This window comes from Pseudophryne corroboree, chromosome 8, assembly GCF_028390025.1.
Source record: "Pseudophryne corroboree isolate aPseCor3 chromosome 8, aPseCor3.hap2, whole genome shotgun sequence".
In the NCBI taxonomy this organism is placed as follows: domain Eukaryota; kingdom Metazoa; phylum Chordata; class Amphibia; order Anura; family Myobatrachidae; genus Pseudophryne; species Pseudophryne corroboree.
In genome coordinates this window covers 122,109,623-122,128,330 of record NC_086451.1, presented here as the reverse complement: position 1 = coordinate 122,128,330, position 18,708 = coordinate 122,109,623, and the positions used below count along the sequence as shown (strand labels likewise).

The 18,708-nt window shown below is 42.5% G+C and overlaps 1 protein-coding gene across 1 annotated transcript in view; it reads right to left on the bottom strand.

Moving 5' to 3' along the window:
* ASTN2 (astrotactin 2) overlaps window positions 1–18,708 on the bottom strand; it is a 1,124,462-nt gene that overhangs the window by 377,876 nt on the left and 727,878 nt on the right. The window contains exons 8-9 of the mRNA XM_063936906.1: window positions 12,037–12,111; window positions 7,541–7,678 (exon numbers count right to left, since the gene is read on the bottom strand). Coding sequence (XP_063792976.1) covers window positions 7,541–7,678; window positions 12,037–12,111 — 213 coding nt within the window. The remainder of the gene's footprint in view (window positions 1–7,540; window positions 7,679–12,036; window positions 12,112–18,708) is intronic.

Genomic DNA, 18,708 nt, shown 5'->3' with positions numbered 1-18,708 from the left:
ATCCCTTATATTAATGCCTTTTCAAACTCCCCATCTCACTTGCTTATAATGATTTATGTTCAAGATAAATTGGATGATCTTTTTATGGCTCAAAAAAACCTTTATCTTTCTTAATCTCTTATTCTATATTCTTACTGTCCTATAGTCTAAATATTTTTTTTATTATTATTATTATTATTATCATTATTTTTATTATTAACAAGTTTCTTACATAGCACAGCATATTTCATTGCGCTTTACAATTAAATATGATCAGAAAAACCATACAAAATATTCTTCCAATTGTCTATGTGAGTATTACCACCATATTTTAAATATTTTTCTGTTGAAACATTGCTTTTTCAAAAAAGCTTAGCAGGGGCATTCAAGACGGTCTACATTTTTGTTTTTATAAAAACTATAGTAACAATACGTCTTTTAGAAATTTTAGATGGCATTTTTCAGCTAAAACCAATGTGACTAGTAACTAAAACTGAAGGTGATTATAGGTGTGGTAAAAGATTGTGTATTATCTGTATTTATATTACTCTTAGAAGTGTAAAATGTGAATTCAATTAAAAGTAACAATCCCTAAATATAGTTTATACTCTTTTTGTTCTTGTATTGTTAAGTAAGCTAAGTGATATATTTAATAGAGTAAAAGAATAAATTGTATGAGGTAGACCGTACATATACTGAATAACAAATTCACAGAAAAAATATTAAGAAACAAATTAGCAAGTGACATGAATGTGTTGAATAACAGTTGTTTTCATTGTTCCAAGGGTTGCTCAGATTTAGTTGCTTGTATATATAAATAAAGATAGATAGATAGATAGATAGATAGATAGATAGAGTTTTAACATTGTCAGTATTAGAAAATTCCAGGGGGAAGTTCAGAAACATGCTTTTCACTGCAAGACATGACACAACTGTGCTAGCAAATGACTGAAACAGAATTTATTTTTAGACAGCTTCTAACCTTGAATGAAATAACAATTAGAACATTATTTATATAAGGAAGTAGCCACCTACCCTTGTATGTAATGATCTCACGTTGTACTGGAAAGTATTGGAGTATTAAGGGTGGTTTGCATGGGGTAAATAACTCACTCTTTCTAAAGGGTTTGTGCCTCTTTTGCAAGTTTCCTGTATGAATTCTTAATATTCATATCTATTTGACAATTTACAAAATAATTCAAAGCAGTAACTCTTCAATCATGATGTCTCCATGACCATTGTTATATCTTCTTTGTACTAATATTTCATGACCGTATAGCCAAACATATGTTTAAGTGAAACTTCATCTTGTAACATAATATTTTACTGTATTTCAGAAAATGGGTTATCCAGTATTGTATAATGGCAGTTACTGAGTTGTTGTCTGCATACTAATTTGAACACTGGTCACATTATATGCTCTGGGAATAATGAGTTCTGGAGTGTGCACACATATATGCATCTATGCAGACTTGCATGGTTCTGCCACTTGCTTGTGCCAGTGAAATTTAGCTGGTTACGTAAGGGCATTCAACACAGCCCAAGTACTGTAAATGCATGTTAACACAAATGTGACTCATGCAGACCTGCAGAAACATGCATACTGTATATCTGCTAGGTGACCTATTATTTGCACCTGCTACAGGATATGTACAAATACATGTTGTGGATGATAATGATATCTATGGCTCTGCATATATTTATATGTATGTTTTTTGTAATTTCTGCCCATTTTGCCAACATCTTTGCATCAACTTCAATATGTTTAAATGATTTACAATATTAGTTCCAACAAATGTTTGCTTGCTTGCTTAGGCCTAACAATATCTATTGTTAGATTGTTGGCTAACTTATTTGCATACTCTTTAGATTATATACAGTATATAGTATGCTTAAAAATCTTTGCATTGGAGAAAATTATAAAAATATCCCTGAAGAAAATACTAATGTGGTGAACTGGGTCATATTTGATTGTATGGTCTTTAAATTAAGGTGAGAGTTCCATTAATGATTTTTCAGCATAAGATACAGTATATGCTATAAAGGATGCCAGAGGGTTAGTTATTTTTTATACTCAGATGCACCTGGGATGATCAGTCCTCACTAGGAGCGAGGTATCCTAAAGGGGCATTAGCCTCTGATGGCAGTTTGAATAATGGACCTTATTTGGTGTCCCTTCATAAAGTCCAATGTTGGTCCAAGCAATGGAGATGGTGATTGTTCTTGCCAGTGGGTTGAAGGGTCAAACATCTGACGCGTTTTACCACAATTTCCTGGCACCTTTATCAAAGGTGATGTTGGAAATTTTGATTGGGTATGTATACCTTTCATAATTAATGGATACTCTACACCTGGTCTAAGTAGTCAATTCATTAAGCATATACATATGTAAAAATAAATTTCTAAAAGGTTGGAAAGACAGGGAGGCAAACTCATCTAATAATTGACCTGTTTATTAAAAAACGAGTATTCTTTTAAAAGTTTATTACTAAAAAGTTAAAATTCTTATTTGCATGTCAGCTAAAATTCCGTTCCTGTGACTTCCAGTCCGTGGCCCGTGGCAGTGAAGCCCATATTTCCAGTATTTGGAACACTGCCACGATCTGATAACATCATGACAGTGAAATGCAGGGGTGTCTACAGATCTTTGTCTATTTAGTTTGCTATTCAGGGCTATACTTCAGGTAGCTGGGATGCAATGCCGTGATGTGGCTTTCCAATCCGTGAACCACAAAGGTGTCCTACATTTCTTAATAATGCTAATTGATGACAGAAGGGAGCCCACTGCGGCGCTGCCCGCTATAATGTGCACCGCTACATACATTTACTTACAGTGGGCAGTGGAGGGTGCTGGGTCATGGTGGACGCGGGGGTGCCAGTTCTTGCTATTAACGAAAATGATAATATTGTGTGTGTGTGTAAGGTGGGGGGGGGGGGTAATGTTGTGTCTAGAGCCTATCCCCTAAAATCACACCTGGACTCAGGTCCCTCCAAACGTTATCCAGTGTATTAAACTCACAAATCACTCTACCTCTTGCACTTACAGTGGTGTTCCACCAGTTCCATTTTTTTCAGCATTATTAAGGTGTCATAAATAGAATTGTAATGATATGAATTGTAATGACACCACAAAATATAACATTATACAGGACCCGTGGCATCAGTTTTAGCATCCATAAGACATTTTCTCATAGGTTAAACATATTGCTGATTAGTAAGGACACATCACACTCATCCCATAATATTTACTAAAGATTGCTTACTATTAACTATGCTCACTCTTCAATTGTTAGATGACTTTGGATTTTCATTTTCTGCCAAACAACATTTAGTGGTGGCAATCTTCCAAGGTCATTCTGCCTTGCATTATTTAGTGCTACTTTATATGATGACAATCTGTTATGCTTTGTTGCTCTTTAAAATTTACATTCTTATCAAGAGTAACAGTGTTTGAGTGTATAATAATTTTGCATTTTGAGTATAAATTCTTTGTTTAAAATTGAATTCGGCAAAACTTATATACCAATAAGTGATTGGTATAACAAACAACCAAAGTGCTGCTTTAAATATAATTATCATAGAAAAGGGAACATGTTTATGAGCTCTCTGAGCTATTCTAATGTAGCCCTAATGTCTGTTCTTTTCCTATTCATTGCCTCTTTTATATTTATCCATGCATTATAATACTTTTACTTAACCATGTTTTTTTAATCCTTTTTCCATTTCATCTTGTGTCTGGAGCCTGACCTTCGTCTGTCTTGATTACTTCACTGGCTCCTGAATTCTGTTTTGTTTGAGTTCATGTTTTAACCCCCTGCATCACTTCTGCTGTCTGTATGTTGCATCCATATCCAATACTCATCTTGCTCCTCAACAAATGTTACATATGTGGCAACAAACCGACATTTCCTTTGATGTTTATGTTAAAACTATTAACATAATGTTTGTATTGTTGTTGCTTTTTTATTTTTTTACTTGCAAACATCTTTGTATGTTCTAGGTAGGACATATGTAGTTCAAGATCAATGGAAGATAAATTTAGCAATTCACTACTTGAACATACTGTTACAATTTGGTCATGGAGATGACCCAAGTCAAGGGGCACATACATCTGCGACTGATTGCCGCAATTCCCCGCTCTGCCGATGGCTAGCTCAGGGGATTGGAAAAATCCCATTTTGTTTAGGTGACATTTATGTAAACTCACACCCAAAATGTAACATGGTCTAGAAATAATGGACAGTCAGTTAAGGAGGGGGATTATTTTTTAATAATGAACTTATTTTTTTATTTTTTTTAATTCATATTTTTTTGACCTTTAAAAAGTGATTTAAGTTTATTTTGTTACACTATAAGGAGGAGAGTGAGGAGAGGATTGAATGGATCTCCCTTGCACACTCACACCATTAGATTCTGTAGTTATAATTATAATGCTGGATCATGATAACACTGTGTAGTAGCGATCCTGGAATCCCAAGTCACTAAATGGGAAAGTATTTTGCACTTTTGCAATTAGCAAATGGCAATAAAAGCAAATTAATGGTATTATTATGGTTACTATTGCTGTAATACAGCGCTGTGATCATATGTTTGATTCCAAACAGGGTCCTTTTGTGTGTAGTTTGTATGTACTCAATGTGTTTGCATGTGCCTGTGTTCGGTTTCTTGTAGCCCATTAGGTTAATTGGCTTCTTGAAAACTTAACCAGTATATGTTATTATTTTATTAGTTATTCAGCACAAGGTAACATAATGGGTCTGTAGTGTCATAGAAAGCACTTACAGTATAAAAGTACATATAACAGGTCATAAAGTTCATAACAAGTACAGTAGAAAAAAAGCAGGACATAGTATGACAAAAAACTATTTATAAATGGCAGTCAATAGCTATACCTCTATGTAAACAGATAAACACTAAATAGCAAATCAGCATTGCCTGAGCCCAGGACCAGATTAAGGCTGGCTGGGGCCCAGAGCAACAAAGGTGTAGGGGCCCCCCACTACTAAAATTGCTACCAACCCCCCAGACACACAAACACCACATTACCTGGATGTCACAGAGGACAGCGCTGGAGCAGCAGACCCGGGTGGATCACAGTCAGTGTCTCGCATGATTTCCCTTCACTATCCTATGAGCATGACTGTACACAGAGGACCTATTCGGCAGCCACTGTTAATGAACAGCTGAGCCGGCGGAGAGAGACTGCTCCAATTGAAAAAGCAAAGCAATGTGTGGGGCCCCTAATGTGTGGGGGCCCCATGATGGCCGCCCCTGTCACCCCTCCTGAGTCCTGCCTGAGCCTTTATTCCAGTTGATGGGCTCAGCAGAGAGGTTCAGAGCTATTCTGTTCAATGGGAGGAGATGATACAGTAGGTAAGGATAGGAACAGAATACAAGATAAAAGTGCCTTGCTCATGAGAGCTTACAATATATATTTTAGGGGCATACAGAAATGAATGACAGAGAACTGAGTCAGAGGAAAAACGTGATTTTAGAGGAGGGTTGGTAGGCTTTAACAAGGGAATGAGTTTTGACAGCCTATTGGAATCTTTGTAGAGAAGTGAAGTCTGATAGGAAGTGTGAGTTCCAGTCGTGGGAGAAGCACAGCAGAAATGGCAGGAGTGAGAAGAAGCAATAAGTTGGATGGACAGGTGGAAGTTAGAGTGAAGTGGGTGGAAGGACTGTACAATGAAATGAGGTTAGAAAGATACAGACGAGAGGACTGTTTGAGGGCTTAATATGTGATTCTAAGGATTTTTAATTGGACTCTAGGGAAAGGGAAACAAGTAAACCTGGTGGTGACAGATACAGAGATTTGCTGGAGAGACAAATGAGCCGAGCAGCAGCATTATAGGTGTAGTTGAGTAGAGTGAGGCAGCGTTTAGGAAGGTAGATTGGAGGAGCAGAAATCCAGTCACGAGATGGATGAGTGGATGAGGGTATTAATTGTCTCCAAGATAAGAAAGTTGGAGATATGTTGAAGATGGAAGTGACATGAATGGTAGAAGGCATGAATCTGGGGTTTGAAAGAGAGTGAATGAAAACTCCTAGCAGTAGATTTGTGGGACAGAAGAGCTGGTGATGTTGTCAATAAACAATGAAAAAGAGGGAGGTGAGAGGACTCCAAAGGGTCAGAAGAAAAGGAGTTCAACTAGACATGTTATGTTTAAGAAAGAGCTGGGACAGCCAACTGGAGACAGCAGAAAGGTAGCAGTAAGAGAGTATAATCAGCGTAGAGCTGATGAGCTCACCATTGGAGGAAGTATATAATGACAATTGGAGTGGGCCCATTACAGAATCTTGAGGGTCTCCAAAAGCCAGCAAAACAGGGAAAGAGGTGAAGTCCTGAGAAGAGAAAGAGTGGCCAGGAACCCAGGAGAGGACAGTGTCATGCAAACCTGTGTGAAGAATTTGAGGGAAGCTGGTCCACAGTATCAACGGCATCAGAAAGGTACAATAAATGAACAGATAAATATCTATAGGTAAATATATAGTAGTAGTGTATGGTAGAGAATCAAGGTTTTAAGCCCCTTTAGGTACTACATATCTCTGGTTGCTACACAGGTAGTTGATTATAGAACCGGAGTCACTGTTAGGGTAGCAACACAATCCCTTGATTCCTTCCTCTTCAGATAACTTTTGGGCTGCCACTGACAACCCAATTCAAATGAAGATTTTTCATTTGCAGGTGCATGACTGCCATAACAGGCAACTGCAAATACTTTAGATGGAAGGAATATGTGTATAGAGCCTTCTGCCCAACTTACATGTAGGGCCAGATGTGATGGCTTGCGACATGGCCGGAGTCTCGGAGCTCCGGTCGCCTTGCAAGCCATTACATCCGGCCCGTACTGTGGTAAGTCAGGAATGGGTTAATAAATGTGTTTCAAATCAGAGGGCAATGACACTTTGCTTATTCCACCTATAGCCCGATTAATAATTAAATACCTTTTAGCCATCTCAAAACACGGTTCTTGGATTCCAATCCCAAACAGAAAACTATTATGCATGAGAATAGACTTCTCATTAATGCCATTTACATGGCAGCACTTTGAGTCAATACTTTTCCCCCTGGGTTTAGAAAATGACATCCTGTTTCATTCTTGTTAGAATACAGTATCCTGTATATGATCTTCTGGCTAGCATGTGAGGAGCTATAGAACCTTAGACAAAAAGGTGTTTAAGCTTCACTTCTGAGGTAAAATGTGAAAGTACTGTAAGTAACACTATCCAGAATACCGTCCTAAATATGAGCATATTGTTTATGTGTTGTACGTACCTGAGGTTTGCAGGTAAAAATCTTACATAATTTCTCATTGTTTTATTGTGGTTTTAATTGCCCTAAGAAGACTTACAAAAAAAATCTCTCCTAGTGCATTATTCTTTAAGCAAATTGAAAACAGTTTTAATCAACTACAGAATATGATCAGTTTCTGTGTCAAAAACAAAATTTGTCCATATATTTTTATAGTAAGAATAGATTACATCTAAACCAAAAATTTATTTCAAACATTTTAGATCCAAACCTATTACAAAATGTTTGTTTGTATAGAAATCTTACCGGACGTCAGCAGGATCTTCGGTCACCAATACATCTGTCTTACAGCTGGCCAATGGACTAATTGACAGCTCCATTGGGGATACTACAAAGCTTTTACTGACTGGGAGCCATACACCTTGTCCCAAACTGTATGTGGACCTGTAATAATAAACAGTGCAGTAGTCGAGCACTTATGTATAAACTGCATCAATGATGTTTCTTTGGAGTAAAAGAAATGTTTTGTTCCATTAATATGTATAACTATGAACACGTTCATCAAACACAGTTATAAAAAACATCTTATTTTCAGACCTTATATACAATTTATTTGTTTAAATAGAATGCAGTGGGAACAAATTCAACATATGGAGTGCTGACAATAAAAAACTTTATAATATCCAGGTGATGTTAATGGATAGATGTAATCAGTGCACTCTAATGCTAATATTAGGAAAACATTTTTAGATCTAAAGCATAAGCTGCCATAAACTAGTATGGATTTCTTAAGACACATTGGGGATACATACCTTGTTTTTCTCTGGCTTGTGTTATTCTAAAAATTTACAGTACAATAAATTGTCCAGTCTATAACAGAAATCAATGTTTGCAATGCACATTTGTATAAATGGTGTATTCTGGTGGCTTACTGATTATTCACTGTACCATTGGTAGCTGTTGGTGTTGCTACTGTACATGTGACCTCATTGGTTCCGGCAGCTGGTGAGTATGGTGTTCAAAGAAAATAGTAGAGACCTGTCACATTCACTCAAGGGGGCTATTTGAGTTGTAGCAGGGGCTACATTTAGATGTGGGTTCTGGCTGGGTAGGGAATATAGGTTACAAGCTCTACTTGGTCAGGTAGTGATGCGACTGATTTAATATTCTCTGTAAATCTCCACAATATATGTGCACTTTATTAGTAACTGTTAATAAGTAATTTAGAGATTACAGTATGTCTAAAGTCAGGACTTATTGCAATAGACGTTCCTTTGATCCTGTAATAAATCTGCCCGTACCCACACCTAGTATTAGGGACCCCCAGTGACAGAGACGCCTTGCCGTTCGGCCTGGGGGCTTAACCCTATATCTGCAGATATATGCAACTAATATCTCTGTATTATCTGATTATTATGTAGTGTTTTTTCTCCCTCAGTGTGCATTAGGGATAGCAAAATGTTTTTCTCTTACGCAGAATTACCCCTCCCTTTTAGCACCTGAGTGACATCACAATCTGATTGAACAGCTTACCAATAAATGTGCATTGTATCTCAGAGAGGCATGGATGGGTCAGCATTAGGAGGGATTGCTGACTCCAGAGTGCCATTTGAGAAGTTAGGGGTGTGTCCAGGTCAGAGTCGGATTAAGGGGGGTGCCCTGGGTGTATGTACCCCGGGCCCCCCTTTTTAAAAGGGCCCCCTGCAGCCCCGCCACCATCCGCGGATCGGATGCCAGCACCGGCGTTTTGATGATGTAGGAGGGAGCCCTGAGAGCCGGGACAGCCGTCGCGCAGCTGCCTTCACAGCATGTGGCACCTCCGCGGCCGCACCATCTCTGATCTGCGGTACTGTGCTCCCGGCTCTCCAGTGCACTGACAGCCGCTGGTGCAGCCGCGGCGGCGCCACAGGCTGTGAAGGCGGCTAGGCGACGGCTCAGCTGTCCAATAATCTGCGAAGACATGCGGTGGGTGCGCAGGCTGCAGGCCAGGAACTATGAGGAGGCCTGTGAAATGAGGGGTTGTGTGGAGCTGGCCAGCGGAGAGTTTTGGAGAGACAGCAGCCTGCCAGCAAAGCGGAAAAAAGTAAGGCTGGCTATACAAAGTTTAGCTTCTGGATTTCATCTTTTATATATATATATATATATATATAAAATGTGTGTGTGTGTGTATATATATATATATATATATATATATGTGTGTGTGTATATATATATATATATATATATATATATACAATTTATTCCCCAGTGCAGTCCGGCACTCTCCTCCCCACCTGGATGCCGGCTCTGGTGTGGGTGTTTGCTGCCACAATATGTCCAGAAAAGAAGGCGGCACTCAGAGACTTGTAGAATGTGTGTTGTTTTCTTGAAGAAGGAGGTGCGGCCCCCGAAACGTTGATTAAACACATGCTGTTCTGATTCACCTTATTCTACAAGTCTTCGAGTGCCGCCTTCTTTTCTGGAGATATATATATATATATATATATAATACATTTTAGATCTCAGGGCCCCCCTGTCTTAAGTACCTCGGGCCCCCTGAGGCCTTAATCCAGCTCTGGTCCAGGTAAGCTGGCTCTCAGATGCTGTAGGAGCCATTATCATGTGGCCTTACACTGGGCTATTAGACCCAGACATATTTGTCATTATTTATGGGGTGGGTTTGGGGTGCAATTTTCCCTGTGTTGGTATGGCTAGGTTGCTTCAGGTTGGCACACCCTAACACTTTATTAACACTTATGTTTTTCCCTGTCACATTGTATATATATTTTTGTTTTATTTTAATCACACCTCACTTAGCACTTATGTGCTTCTTATTAACCCTTACTAATTTTCACCTGTGTGCTGCCCTGGGGTAGCCAACCTGTGCCGACATGATGGGGTCCTGCACCCCGGTCCCACACCTAGTATTAGGGACCCCCAGTGACAGAGACGCCTTGCCGTTGGGCCTGGGGACTTAACCCTATATCTGCAGATATATGCAACTAAGATCTCTATATTATCTGATTATTATGTAGTGTTATTTCTCACTCAGAGTGCATTAGGGATAACTATATGTTTTTCTCTGTGACAGGGCATAAGCAGAATCAAAGACATCATCATATTTAATCTATTTTTGTCTAAAAATTTTATTTATACAAGAGCTGGAGGTTTCAAAAATCACAGAAATATACATGAAGCTGATGCGCTCAAATTAGGAGCCCATCAGCCTAGCAGTTTGGAAGTGATGACATAACTAAACACTCACCCATCTCAGTGCAGTTTTGTTTGAATTTAGGTTAAAAACTACAAAGGCTGGCTTAGCATAATGTCCAGACATTAACCAACCAGCCAGTCACCAGGAAGGTGATCATGACATCACTATGGAGGTGTGGGATGGGTGATACTATATTTTTTATTAATCGTGAGAATTTGTCAAGAAGAATCTGTGTGTTATAACAAACTTTGGTTAATATGTTTTTTTTTTAAAGAATTTATACAATGACCACAATGAAAATTAGTTTTAATTTTCAATAGTTGTCTTTAAATATATCACACACTTGTTAGCTATGTACTGTGCTTCTACCAAGGAAAGCTGGCACTTCTGACACAGGGCCTAATTCAGCAGGGTATGCTACTGTGGCAGCGTTCGCATGCTGATGCCCTGTGAAGTGAGTGCACGTGCAGAAGCCGCATTGCGATGGCATCTTACATCTGCAAGTGCTCGCGGGGTGGGAGGGGGGGCGTCATAGCAGTGGCGTTTAAGGGGCGTCGTGGCTGCTTTGGGGGAGGCGCAGTCTGAACAACGCAGGTGTGTCTGGACCGTTTGCGGTCACACACAGCCACTGTGACCCGAAACATGGCGGGTAGCCATCCGCCTTAGCAGCTATGCTGTGTAGGCAGAGGGCTACCCTAAACATGCAAAAGCATTACCGCAGTGCGATGCTTGCGCATGTGTGTGTGTGTGTGGGGGGGGGGGGGCTGGAACCGGCATGCGGGGCAGATTTGCCTTGTGCATACATGTGCGATTGTTCGTACATCTACGATCCATGCTGAATTACGTCCTCAGGCAATAAAATAGTCTGACGACACAGCCAGTGCAGCATATCAAAAAATGGAATCATGTGGTGCCTTTTATAATCAGTGTCCATCTTATTTTATAAAGAAAATCTTTATCAGTGTTCAAGTTGATATCCAAATTCTGTGCCTTAGTAAAGGTTTAGTGATTAATACTCTATCAATAAATGAAGAATGGTTTTCTTGAAGTACATTTGTTAAAAAAAAAAGATTGATCGTCATGGCTCCAGCAAAGCAGTGCAGAATAACTTAGCCAGAGCAAATTTTCACTGAGCTCCAGTTGCATGAAGAACCTGAATTCATGAGCTAGTATACATGTAAAATACAGTAGCCTTGGCTGGTTGTCACGTTCTATTGTAGTGAGGGGGATGTGAAAAGTCTGCCTGCTACCGTTTCAAACATGGTTAATATGCAAACAGCTCACAAGTAGATAGGTTATAAATAGTTTCACTACATGTCTGTGATTTTAATAGAAGCAAAGAGAACAAAAAAATTATTTGCAAATTATGTTAATAATTATATACATGGATGTAGTTGCATTCTACGGTAACGAATAATGCACTTTTTTTGACTGCTGTGCATTTATTTATCCTGTAGACTCAGTAAATGATGTGATGTGTACATAATTTGGAAGTGTATATCAGTTAAATGAGTACTTGTCGGATCAAGCGAGACAGCTGGGCGAGTAGCTACTGACCACTTTGGGAGGCACACTTCAGTAGGAAGTCCTTTTAAACAAAGTCACTTACCTGAGGGTCTTCTCAGGTGCTTGCTGTCCTGTTACAAGATCGTAACCTCTTTCCAATGTGTTGTATGGCCATGGCCTAAATACAGATGGCAATTACGTGTTAATTACATTCTGCCATAAACCCATAAATTGTGAAGCCAGCATATTAAAATGCAATATATTATCACTATCTCATCATTTCATTTATGTAGCACTACTAAAATACAGTGCCAAGTGACACATCTTTACTGTTGACCGGTTCCCATTATGATTTCACTGTTCTCAGTTTCTCTCAGAAGAACACCTGTTTGAATTAATTTCCTTTTATAGTCTATATGCACACTGCACAGCCAAAAAGGCACAGTTTGTATCTACAGATATGCAGCAGATAAAGACGGTCCAAATTCTAACCACTATTCATAAGTAGAAAACTACCCAGGTGACTTACCCAGGGTACACATTATGCGATATATCGTTCTGTGATATGTCATCTGATATATTGTTCAGACACGGTTCACTAACTCTTCACATCATTCACCTCCTGACTGTTTAATCTGGTTACACAGCACTGAATACCATGTTTTGGACATTTCAAAAACCTACAATCTTACCAGCAAATGCTTTTATTTGTCCTTCAATTTTATTTTATATGCACAGCCGTACCAATGCAATATTGCCTTCAAAACTTAAAAGTACTGTCTGAATTACCATAGCTTTTTTTTTTATACGGTCAAAATTAATTTCTGCACCCACCCGCATGCAGCTGCAACCTCGTTTACACCACCACAGCAATAGAGGCCATATATTAAGAAAGTTACAAGAAAGGCTGTGCGCCAGGCAGGGTATATTCAAGGAGTCGATGTTGCAACCACAGGTGCATTGATGGTGGGCGATGTTTGTTGTATGGTAGTGCACAAGGGTAATGCTTAGACTTCCATTTGCATATTTTTGCACTTGAGAATTTATGAGAAATCGCAGCCTTGGCTTCTGATATTTTTTTTCTTTTTACAATTTTTTTTCACTAGGGGGAGGATTACCTGCAGACATAGGAGGGTAGGGTTAGGTTGTGGGAAAGGATGGTTGGGGTTAGACACTAAGGGAGGGTTAGGCAGAGATAGGAGGGTTAGCATTACTGAATACTGGATGACAGCCGGAAGTCACTCATCTGAACCCTGGACCCAGAAGACACCGCCAGAGCAGACAAAGATCCGCTACCAGGTAAGTAATCACTGTAATGGGACAGGGTAGCTGAATGATGTTTAATGTTTCTGGTGTTACCAGGTGTTACTATATCTTGTAATCAATTATTATTTTGACATTACTGTAATAGTTTTTCTACAAAACTTGTCAGCAAATAAATTTTTTCTTTAGAAATGGCAAAATCCTAGGAGGAACGGATGAACCAAACTTACTTTATAACCTGACAGTAGACTCTGCAACAGAGGTGTCATGATCCAGGCTATTTCAAGTAGAAATAGCCCTGTTAATATCAATGTATGTGATATCAATATTCTGATCGATGTATCAATGTACCAGTGTGTGATAACTGTCTTTGCATGTTAAATGGTTGAAGCTTGATTGATCTGCTGGCATTTCATTGTAGCCACAGATCTCAAAGACACACTGACTGTTTAGGTGTGAAATGTAATTTAGTTTAATTACCCCAGAACCACAGTTAGGGCCAGAGAGGTGTTAAGCCCTTCCTGCTCTGTGTCCTCTCAGAACTAGCCATTTGTTTACACAAGAGCCATGGCCAGAGCTTCAAAGGAGAAGAAGGTAAGGCCATTCACCCCTGAGATAGTAGCCGGGAAGCCCAGTATGAGCTGGCACTCAATACCTTCTCTTGCTTATGGAAGGGTTAACAGTAACACTCCAGAGGGAGGGGGGTTGAAGGGGCAGCATGTTTTTTTTAAATAGGAGACCCTCAGAGTGTAAGTTGTCCATTATCAAAGAAGCGAGTCAGGAGAACATTCTGGCTCTGTAATGTTCCGATATATCCGAAGCGGCTTCACTTCATCTCATCGTTCTACTGTGCATGCGTGCTAGGATCGGTGGGTTTATCTCTATTTTTATTTTCTTGAAGTTGTCTTTCTGTTGTGACTTTGACTTTTTATCATTATATTATTGTAACTTTCTTTTTTCTGTATCATAAGCTTTGAAGTGTTTTACTTGAATTAAATAATCTAATTTTAGATCTGGTTTCTGTTGTGTATCCAACCCAACTCTCTGAAAGAGGCGTTACCAAAATATTAATAATTCTAGGTGCAGGCAAAAGCCATAAGTTTGCCTTGGGTCATACCCTAAACGTTTGTACTTTGGCTGGTGGCAGTGATTTTGTGTGAAATAAACACACGTGCTCAGGTATCCAGTAAAGATGTTACGTGGCAAGGATTCGCATATTGGCGTATCTGGGGAATCGCCGTGCCTAGGATCGTGACAAACTGGTGGCCAGCGGTGGGATATTTCAAAAAGTGATTTTTGTTTTTATTTGGAACACTTAAGTGAATGCAATTCACCAGATACCAGAACTCATAGCTTATAGTAGTAAAAGTCACACAGTAAAAGCAATTTCTGTTCCCCATCCCTGTTTTCTTTTGTTTGGCAAAATGGCTGTAAACTACAATAAGCTCGGAAAGAAAGGGCTTGTGGCGCAATGCCTGGAGAAGGGTCTACCCACCGAGGGTCAGACCAAGGAACAGATGATCCAAGCCCTGATGGGCACAGACCTGCAGCAAGGAGCTGGGGAGGATCAGTTGGATTCCGGGTCTGAGGATGAGGAGCACCAGAGACTGGAGGGTGTGGGGGCCGGCCATCGCGGATCGGACTCCTCCAGTGGAGGCTCTGCCTTGGATCAGTATCTACAATCGGCTCTGAAGTATGTGAAAGAGCCAGATGCAGCTTACAGAGCAGTTTAACGCACGGGAGAAAGCTACTCTGGAGAGAGAGAAAGCTGGTATGGACAGGGAGGCAGCTGCTGCAGAAAAGGAAGCAGATCGCAAGCTCCAGTTGGAGTTAGCTAGACTCTCTCAACAGCCTGTGGCCGTAGACGTGAACCCCCATCGACCGCGTCGAGATCAATTTCCAGTGATGGAAAAGGACGGTGAGCTGGACACCTTTTTCAGGACTTTTGAAAAGACTTGCAGACAATTTCAATTGGATTCTAGTCTGTGGGCCAGTTATCTAACCCCTGCCCTGCGGGGAAAAGCATTGGATGCATTCGCTGACCTCCCACGGGAAGTGGACGGGAATTATGCCGAAATTAAAAAGGCATTGCTGGCTCGGTTTAACAACACCCCGGAAGCTTACAGGCAGAAGTTCCGAGGGCTATCTCGCAATGCCTCTGATACTTATACTGGACTGTCTGCACAGTTAACAACCTTCCTGCAGCAATGGCTGGATGGAGTGCAGGTGACGGACTTTGCTGCATTAAAGGACCTCATCCTGCTGGAGAAATTCATCTCCCTATGCCCAGCTGACGTCAAGGAGTGGGTCCTAGATCGTGACCCAGAGTCGACAGAGGAGGCTGCCAGCCTTGCGGACAAGTATGCTGCTACCCGAACCGCCACAACCAAGAAGAGTTGGGGACCGCTGGGGCAACCGGCCTGGCGAGAAAAGCGACCTGGAGGAGCCGTCCCATCACCCGCCCCTGCAGTGGTGACCCCTGCTTCGTCCCAAGTTAAGAGGGTGGGGGGAAAGCCGGTCTGGGTCACAGGCCGCCGGTGCTATATATGTGATGACCCCGGGCACCTCAGTGCTACGTGCCCAGTGAAGAAGAAGATGTCCGCCTCTCCTGCAGGGGGACAACCATCAAAGCCCGGGCCTGCCGTTTTGTATGCGAAAGGACCCCGGGCAGGAAACAGCGAGAATCTGCAATCCGTGGTCGTAGGAAAGCAGGTAACTGTGGGGCTACGTGATACCGGGGCCGATTTGACTTTAGTTCATCCCACTTTGGTGGAACCGGAGAACTTTATTACCGGAAAGACAATTGCTGTACGGGGCGTTGGGGGAACCCACTCCGAAGTAGCCATGGCCCAAGTATACTTGGACTGGGGGGCGGGCAGAGGTTTCCGGGAGGTGGGTGTGTTGCCCCATTTGCCCACAAATGTGTTGCTTGGTACGGACTTGGGCCGAATGCGTGCCACATACGTAACTGAACCTGATGTGTCTGATGCGATGTTGCCAATTCTCTCTGCTAACCACATTCCTCCCCAGGGATCAAGTGATCCTGATAAAGTACAAATGTCTTTGTGTAATGAGGGGGCAATGATTCCATGTAGTGGGGGAAATGGTCATGTTGATGTGCAGATATTCAGAGGGAATACGCCTGGTCAGGCTAATTCTGGTAATGCTGATACTGTATTGTCTTGTACTAATGTGGGAAATGTTGTACCATGTGGGGGGAATGACCTGGTGGGTCTGGTAGGCATTACTGATATGTCTGTTGGGGGTACTGCCCGGATAAGGCCTGAGGAGGGGGCTGTGTGGGTGGCTGCTGTGTCTACGCGATCTCAGAGTTCCAGGGAGAGCCAGACACACGCTGCAGCTATTCCCCCTCTAGCCCCCCTCCCTGCAAACAGGCTGCACACAAACACACTACAGGGGTCCACTCCACACACTGAGGGCTCAATAGAGAGTGTGTCTTTCAAGGCAGAGTTGTTAACAGATGCCTCTCTGGAAAGCCTCAGAGCTGCAGCAGCAACTGGACAGTTGGTCGGTCACAAGGACCCTCACCGACTTTACTGGGAGAATGATTGTTTGTACCGGGAACCAGCTGTCCCAGACAACTTACCAGGGCAAGTTACTGAGCGTCAGCTAGTAGTACCCCAAACTCATCGGGAGGGTCTGCTTAAGGTAGCTCATGAAATTCCCCTGGCCGGACACCTAGGAGGTAAAAAGACCAAGGCCCGCATAAGACAGAATTTCCACTGGCCAGGTATGCTGGATGAGGTAAACAGGTACTGTCGGTCCTGCCATACCTGCCAGGTAGTGGGGAAGGCAAGGGATGTGGGGAAGGCCCCCCTCATTCCCCTTCCCGTGATGTCAGAACCATTCGAACGGGTGGCCGTAGATATTGTAGGTCCCCTTGCAATACCCAGTAGCTCAGGGAAAGAATACATTCTCACCGTGGTAGATTACGCCACCCGTTACCCCGAAGCTGTGGCCCTTTCATCCATTAGGGCAGACATGGTAGCGGACGCACTTATCACCATATTCTCCCGAGTAGGATTTCCTAAGGAGATGCTGACGGACCAGGGCCCGCAGTTCATGTCCAGCCTTATGCAGAGTCTCTGCAAGAGGATGCACGTGGATCATCTGATCACATCCCCTTATCGTCCCTCGGGGAACGGGCTGGTTGAAAAATTCAATGGCACCCTGAAACAAATGCTCCGTACATTTGTGGCGTCACAGGGAAGAGACTGGGAGCGATTCCTGCCGCACCTCCTCTTTGCGTACCGCGAAGTGCCACAGGAATCGTCTGGTTACTCACCCTTTGAACTCTTGTACGGACACAAGGTGCGCGGTCCCCTGGATCTGACCCGAGAGGATTGGGAAGGGAAGATAGCCACCCCTGAGACATCTGTAGTACACTATGTCATGCAGTTCAGGGACAGGCTGCGGACACTGATGGAGTTAGCTCAGAGCAACCTTAAGGCTGCACAAATCAGGCAGAAACGCTGGTACGACCGAAATGCCCGGGAGCGCAAATTTGAAGTGGGGCAGAAGGTTCTGGTACTAATTCCAACAAGGCAGAACAAACTGCAAGCCGCATGGGAAGGTCCGTACACGGTACTCCAATGCGTACATGATGTGAACTATGTAATTGCCAGAGATGAGGGCAGGAAGAGACATAGGGTATATCACATCAATATGCTCAAGGCCTACCAAAGCCGGGACACCTGCGTGCTGGCAGTTTGCAGCCTCCCAGAGGAAGACCAAGAGCCGGACCCACTGTTAGATCTGACAGCTGCAGCTGCGTCAGGGGGTACCCTGATAGATGCCCAATGTGGAGAGGAGCTGACAGAGATGCAGCGGAGTCAGCTGTCTGATGTCTTGCGCCCCTACCAGACCTGCTTCACAGGAAGGCCAGGGAAAACGCACCTAGTCACTCACCATGTAGACACAGGTAACCAAACACCCCTGTGACAGCCAGCATACCGAGGCACATTGGAGGTGTTACAGGCAATGAGGCGGGAGGTGGATGAAATGTTGAGACTAGGGGTGATCCAGAAGTCCTGCAGTTCCTGGGCTGCGCCCGTGGTGCTGGTCCCAAAGACGTGTGGGGGCACCCGGTTCTGTGTGGATTATAGGAGGTTAAATGAGGCCACGGTATTTGATGCATACCCCATGCCCAGGATGGATGACCTGTTAAGCCAGCTAGCCGCTGCGCGCTACGTCACCATTATGGATCTCAGACGCGGGTACTGGCAGATCCCCTTGTCGCCCGAGGCCCGCGAGAGGTTAGCCTTTATCACCCCTTTTGGCTTGTACGAATTCCTCGTCATGCCCTTTGGGATGAAAAATGCGCCGGCTTCCTTCCAGCGCTTGGTTAATGAACTGCTGGAGGGCCGGGAGGACCACGCGGTAGCGTACCTGGATGACATTGCGGTGTTTAGTCAGACCTGGGAGGAACATTTGATCCATTTGGAGGATGTGGTGAAGCAGATCGCTGGGGCTGGCCTGACAATCAAACCAG